Here is a 7,379-nt window from a genome sequence, read left to right on the forward strand (position 1 = left end):
TGAGGAACTGAAACAGGAAGTGATGTGAAACAGGAAGTGGAACCCTCCTCAACAGATCTACACTGAGCTCTACATCACAGAGGGACAGAGTGAAGAGGGTTAATACCCAACATGAGGTGAGACAGCTAGAGACAGCTTCCAAGATGGAGACCCTCCATGACACTCCAATCAGGTGCTTCGACATCTTTAAAGCCTCACCTGACCAACAGAGACGCATCAGAGTGGTTCTGACCAACGGCGTCGCTGGAGTTGGAAAAACCTTCTCGGTGCAGAAGTTCACTCTGGACTGGGCAGAGGGGCTCCGAAAACCAAGATGTCAGTCTGCTGGTTCTGCTGTCGTTCAGGGAGCTGAACCTGATCAGAGATGAGCAGTACAGTCTTCTCAGGCTGCTCCATGTTTTCCATCCAGCATTACAGAAGGTGACAGCAGAGAAGCTCGCTGTCTGTAACTTCTCTTCATCTTTGACGGCCTGGATGAAAGCAGACTTTCACTGGATTTCAACAACCATGAGGTCGTGTCTGATGTCACACAGAAGTCATCAGTCAGCGTGCTGCTGACAAACCTCATCCAGGGGAAGCTGCTTCCCTCGGCTCTCGTCTGGATAACTTCCAGACCTGCAGCAGCCAATCAGATCCCTCCTTCATGTGTGGACAGGGTAACAGAAGTACGAGGCTTCACTGACGTCCAGAAGGAGGAGTACTTCAGGAGGAGGTTCAGTGATGAAGATCTGTCCAGCAGAATCATCTCACACATCAAGACCTCCAGGAGCCTCCACATCATGTGTCTGATCCCAGTCTTCTGCTGGATCACTGCTACAGTTCTGGACCACATGTTGACTACAGACCAGAGAGGAGAGCTGCCCAAGACCCTGACTGACATGTACTCACACTTCCTGCTGGTTCAGACAAAGAGGAAGAAGCAGAAGTACCATGAGGGACGTGAGACGAGTCCACAGGAGCTGACGGAGGCTGACAGGGAAGTTCTTCTGAAGCTGGGGAGGCTGGCGTTTGAACATCTGGAGACAGGAAACATCATGTTCTACCAAGAAGACCTGGAGCGCTGTGGTCTTAATGTCACAGAGGCCTCGGTGTACTCAGGAGTTTGTACAGAGATCTTTAGAAGAGAGAGTGTGATCTTCCAGAAAACAGTCTACTGCTTTGTTCATCTGAGCGTTCAGGAGTTTCTGGCTGCAGTCTACATGTTCCACTGTTACACCAACAGGAACACAAAGGTCCTGGAGGCTTTTGTAAAAGACTTCACACCCAGGGACCCAAAACCAAAATCTGTTTTGCAGAAGATATCAAAGTTGTTTGGTAGAGGTACTGGTGGCCATGAGACCCGTTACCCATCCCTGGATTACTTCCTGAGTAGCGCCATGGAAAAATCTCTTGAAAGTAAAAATGGCCACCTGGACCTGTTTGTTCGCTTCCTTCATGGCCTCTCTCTGGAGTCCAACCAGAAACTCTTAGGAGGTCTGCTGAGTCAGACAGACAACAGTCCAGAACTCATCCAGAGAGCCATCAACAACCTGAAGAAGATGAACAGAGATGATGTCTCTCCTGACAGAAGCATCAACATCTTCCACTGTCTGATGGAGATGAACGACCACTCAGTTCATCAGGAGATCCAAGAGTTCCTGAAGTCGGAGAACAGTTCAAAGAAGAAACTCTCTGTGATCCACTGCTCAGCTCTGGCCTACATGCTGCAGATGTCAGAGGAGGTTCTGGATGAGTTGGACACAGAGAAGTACAAAACATCAGAGGAGGGACGACTGAGACTGATTCCAGCTGTGAGGAACTGCAGGAAGGCTCGGTAAGTCCAGATGTGATTATCAAGACTGTAAAACAACATCAGTGTTAGAGTAGAGATCCTCCCTCAAGACACATGTACCATATAAAACCTCCACATTGGAAAAGTTTTCCTTAACTTAGTATTTTACCGGTTTCTTTATTGAACAATTAAACATGTGTTCATTTAGAAATGTCTACAAAAATCATTGTTGTGTTTCTATCTATGAAACTAGTGAACACTAGTAACTTCTGTCATCTTCTCACTGTCTTTCTTTGGGTGATGGAGGCTTCAGAAATGTCTCCACAGTCGAGATTTTAATCCACATTTTGTGCACTGTTTCTTTTTTTAATGCGTCTTTAACGGTTCAGTTCAGTGGAGGATTTTATCACCGAGCTCAGAGAAGAAGTCAAGCTGTTACACACCTGAACTCCACTTAACACAAACTGTCACTGATACAATTATAACTAGAACTGTGAGCAGTTATGAACGGGGGCCAAGCACGCGACTCGGACCCCACGCACCACAGAGCCCACGGAAGTTGGCACCAAAGGATGACGGGCTCGGGGCAAAAGTGAGGACACAGGCCAACGTCTGAGCCATGGTATTCGCTGTAATGGGAAGTGCACCGGAAGTGCAAAAGGCTGAATGTGTGCCGATTTGGATTTGTTGTAATAAGCCACGCCCACATTGACCAGTCATGACCACCTTCAAGATATGGTCTCAGGACTGGCCCTACATCATACCGACCAAATTTCGTAAAAATCGGTGTAGCCGTTCAAGAGAAATAAACTTCCCATATTTTTAGCACCCCCTAGTGGCCAAAATTCGCCAAATTGGGCTCATCCCTTCCCAGTGTCATGGCAACCAAGGATTTCAAATTTGGTGTTCACAGCATTTAGTTTGACTGAGATATCAAACAGTTCACATTTTTATAGCTAGCTACAGAAATTTGTCCATGAAAAATTTGTGCATTTTTGACCGAGCAAAAATCTTTTGATAACTTCAGATCAGATCCAGCTGAAGAGTGTACGTGCCAAGTCACTGCAGCTCTGATCCGCCTCCGGAGGTAGAATCAGAACCACAGAGGTGAGCCGGGTTTGGATCAGGGCAACATATATGAGGAAAGAAATGCTGCAGTTATACGTGGAAAAGCTTTTGTCATCCTGTCTGTCCTACTGACTCTGATCATATTTCTGCCTGAAAATTAATGTCGGTGATTATGTGACGCGATTCAGAGCAAAAACATGAAACTAAAGTGCATTAAGTTCTTTTGAATCACTGAACTTATGTAGATGTCTTCGTGAATTGTACAAGTATTCTGACTGTGTCCCTAAACACACAGTAAACATCTTCATAAAATAAAGTGCTTGTATTAATTTCTTGTGTCACTGTATGAACAGCGTCCTGCGACACCTACAGGAGGTTGTCGGCTTTCACAGCCCGTTTAAAACAAGAATCATTATTTTCAGAATACAGATTGTTGCAGCTGGAAATTAATGAAGTAAATTGCCGTTAAAGATTGAAAATATTGCCATGTTGACATTTTAGCACAGCCCTTATTATAGTTATTGTATTTATTTAACACTGAAAATAAATCATTAAATGAATTTACTGGTAGATGAAAAGCAGAGTGACATCAAAGTTGTGTTAAACACATGCGAGCACATAACTGAGATATAAACATTAGTGATTTTACAGTTAATCAACATCATGTTAAAATAGAGTTAAACAAACAAATCACAGCATCTTGGTTATTAGAATATGACACTTTACATTACAGCTGTTTGATGGACACTTTTGTCTAAAGCCTCAGATTTCTGTTCATCATGTTGCTGGTTTGGGTTTGGGTTTGACATGTGGACAGGAGGTGCTCAGTTTTAAACCACAGACCTGCTGATCAGTGACTGACCAGCTCAGACTCAACAACTGACCAGCTGATCACAGCCACTCATGTTCATTTGCTTTGAGATTAAACATGCAGCGTCTATTTTTATGATGAGTATTTTTATAGTTTTTCTCTGTCATCACAGATTTGTTGGTTGTGGACTCTCAGAGATTCACTGTGAAGTCGTGGCCTCAGCTCTGAGGTCCAACCCCTCCCATCTGAGAGAGCTGGACCTGAGTCAGAACAAGCTGCAGGATTCAGGAGTGAAGCTGCTGTGTTCTGGACTCAAGAGTCCAAACTGTAAACTGGAGGTTCTGGAGTCAGTTCATGTCTTTTTCTCTTATACACTGTATATCTACCTGATTTAAATCTCTCACAGAGGTTTTGAATTTCCTTCAGTTCTCTTGTTTTCTGTGTTTATCTGAGCACAAATCACGCAGCTCTTTTTAATGTTTGTCAGTCTGACCATTTGATTCAGAATTCAGTCTGAACTCTAACTGGGTTGGTGTTAGTACAGAAACTGAAGGATTTATCTGTTATCTGCAGAATGAAATCAATATCTAAATTCTTGGGACACATCTACGTATGAAAAGTTAAAAGAAAATATCTTTTTATACATAACCTTCAGGACACAGTGTGACTTCTACGTTTATACATAAAGCCAGTCTCTGTCACACACACACACACACACACACGGAGGATACAAACACACTCTTACACTTACAGGAGCACACAGCGACAGCAAAGCTTATTTCCTAATAGAGCTGTTTGAAGCATCATATCTGATCTGTCACCAACAATTAATGATGCCTCCATTCAGACAGGATGTCACTTTGTGAACAGGAGCATAAATTATACACTATCTGTACAGTAAGGTAGGATTAAGAGATGGAGCATCTTACTTTACTGAGTAAAGTTTAGAAGATGATTTAGGATGAAGCTCAGAGTCAGTCAGCTGATGTTGATGGAGTTGATGATGAGGAAAGTATGAATGTGTGAGCAGAGAGTGAGTGCTGGAACAGGTGTTTGTAAAGTGATGCATTTACTGAAATATTGTATTCGGGGCTGAAAGTAGAAGTGCCGTCTGCCAATGATATGATGGGAACCAGGGCGGGCTGGCCATAGGGAGGGTTAGGAGTATTCCCGAATGGCCAGTCTTTTCCAGGCCGAACCGGTCGGTGGTCGTAACGTTTTTTTACCCCATAAAACGGCCGCAGGTGGCACAGAGTGGAACGTTAGACTGGGTCAATCTAATATTTTGCATATTAAAGGGGGATACGAGTGGCCCCTCCCAACATGAGCTGATCCTTGTTTCTATTAAAATGTGATTGGCTCAGCCGCTCAGTCAGTCATTAAACTGTTATTTTCCTGTTAAAAAAAAAGAAAGTGGAGCGGGATAAATTAAAATTAGCAAACATGCTAAAAAGAAAGAAGCCGGAGAAAGAGATGGGTGGAGCAGAAAAACTAAGGGCAAAAAAGAAAAAACGGTTCATACAGGATGCAGCCATATGCGCCATATTAACAGAGCTTTTAGTGGTGGAGGGCTGAAGGTCAGTGCGGCTACAGTCAGCCAGGCCAGTGAAGACACAGACCCAGCAGCAGACCCAACGCCGGTGTTGTATCGAGCTCTGCTTACTCGTCGAGATGTGTTTCCTCTGGTTCCGCCCCCATCCGAAATGGCCCGATGGGCGAAGGAAGCGCGCGTTCATAAAAAGCTCGCCCCCGAGCTGCTGTGCTCGTACCACAGAGGCACTGTGGAGAGAGCTAAGGTTCAAAATTGACTTCCCTCGAGATTTGGTCAAAGCTCTCCCGGAGGTGGGAGTTAAAGACGTTCCCAGCAGGCCCTCACAATGCGTTTGGGTCTGCCAGGTCTGTACAGCTTCCTGACTGACCGTGTATGGGAGACTTGAAAACACCGTAAAATACCAAATAACAGCCGGGCCGTTTATTTGTTTCAATCACTTAACAGACCAGGCAGCAATTTGGGACAATCGTTTAAAGTCCGTGTAAACCAAAATCAGCCATTTTCTTCTAAACACATTAAATGGGTCATAAATGTGTTTACTTAAAACATGTAAAAGCCATTCGGCCATGTAGAATTTAATTTTGGAGCTAGGCTCACAAACAGTTTTTCAACATTTCTGTGTTCAGGATTTAATGGGCGGGTCAGAAATCATGCAAATCATGGCCGCGTTAGGTAACGCGGCCATATGATTTGCATAAACCCCGCCCTGCTGCGGAAGTGGTATAAATACGTTCAGCGCATCGGCTTCAGCGGTTCTCCCACTCACTCTCCAGTTTTGGATTGCATTGCTTACAATAGTTTGCAGCTAGCTAACCAGTCAGCTAACCAGCCATGTCTCCTCCACATCGCTCTGCATCTTTCCTGGATGCCACAGTGTGCAGGGTGACTGCGCTGTTAGCTTATTTAAGTTTCCTTCGGATGAAACGTAAGGAAAGGGGGGAGTCCATTGACGCTGGTCAACTCCGTCCCCGGTCTCCGCCAACGAGGAGATGTGACCGCTGCTGACCGCCGCTGACACTCTCCGTCCTGCTGACGGCGGGTCCCACCGGCATGATGTGGCCGCCGCGCCGCAGCATGCCCTCCGTCCCGCTGACGGCGGGTCCCACCGGCATGATGTGGCCGCCGCGCCGCAGCCGGCCCTCCGTCCCGCTGACGGCGGGTCCCACCGGCATGATGTGGCCGCGCCGCAGCCGGCCCTCCGTCCCGCTAACGGCGGGTCCCACCGGCATGATGTGGCCGCACCACAGCCGACCCTCTCCGTCCCGCTGACAGCGGGTCCCACCGGCGGTATGTGGCGGTAGTATCAGGGCCGCATTATTGGTGAGCCGTCCCAGTGTGAACGGCTAATCCGGAGGCGCGGAGCGAGGGCGTGTCGGTCTGACAGTCTAACTGCACAGGTCCTTCACTCAACTAAATACAGAGAAATGTCCCACAAAGCAGCGTTACATGACCGAACAAAAGTAACGTAGTAACTATAACTGTCTTTAGCAACTTATATGAGGAAAACAAATCCCACAGCTGTATGTGGAGAAGCGTCTGTCCTCCTGTCCGTCCCCTCCCTGTCCTCCCGACTCTTCCTCACATTTCTGCTCACAAAACAGCGTCTGTCACGCTTGTCACAAGAGTGTTTAACTCACCGAGTGTTTGACGAAAATAAATCACCGCGACCACCAGCCCTCCTGACTGAGACTTAAGGAAACTGTCCCCCAGAAAACAGCCTCCGTCCCCGCGAGTGACAGAGTCAGACAGCGTCCTGTTTACTGATGGTGATTATGTATAATTATGTAATTTAGCGCGAAAAACTTCACTCCGTCACTTTCCAGGATGTTTAGTGGGTCAGGATCTCAATCACTACACGTTATAACAGCATCTATATGATTATAAACTGTCCGCGGGTTTAGATAGACAAGGGGAACACCTGGGGAACACCTGGGGAGACACCGACGTCATTAACATGACGTGTAGCCCCCGCCGCATGGGCGTGGTTCCAGCGCCTCTAACTGACACGCCCCCAGCGTTTCACAGCAGAAAGAAGTGCTTGTTTTTCCATGATTTAGAGACCTAATTTTATATACTTAACAATTTTTTTAATCTTTCAAATTTGGCTCAGTGGTCAATGATACATGTTTCTTTGGTGTGACAAACTCATAACACAATTTTTTTGCCGCTTTACACGG

General features: G+C 46.2%; 1 protein-coding gene across 1 annotated transcript; it reads left to right on the forward strand.

Moving 5' to 3' along the window:
* Window positions 1-1,161: 1,161 nt before the first annotated feature.
* On the forward strand, window positions 1,162-4,150 carry LOC115569834 (NLR family CARD domain-containing protein 3-like). The gene is made up of 3 exons (XM_030397999.1): window positions 1,162-1,813; window positions 3,823-3,996; window positions 4,138-4,150. Exons 1-3 carry the CDS (start codon window positions 1,200-1,202, stop codon window positions 4,148-4,150), a joined length of 801 nt encoding a protein of 266 aa, XP_030253859.1. The 5' UTR covers window positions 1,162-1,199.
* Window positions 4,151-7,379: the final 3,229 nt, after the last annotated feature.

The sequence above is a fragment of the Sparus aurata genome, chromosome 19 (assembly GCF_900880675.1).
Source record: "Sparus aurata chromosome 19, fSpaAur1.1, whole genome shotgun sequence".
In the NCBI taxonomy this organism is placed as follows: Eukaryota; Metazoa; Chordata; class Actinopteri; order Spariformes; family Sparidae; genus Sparus; species Sparus aurata.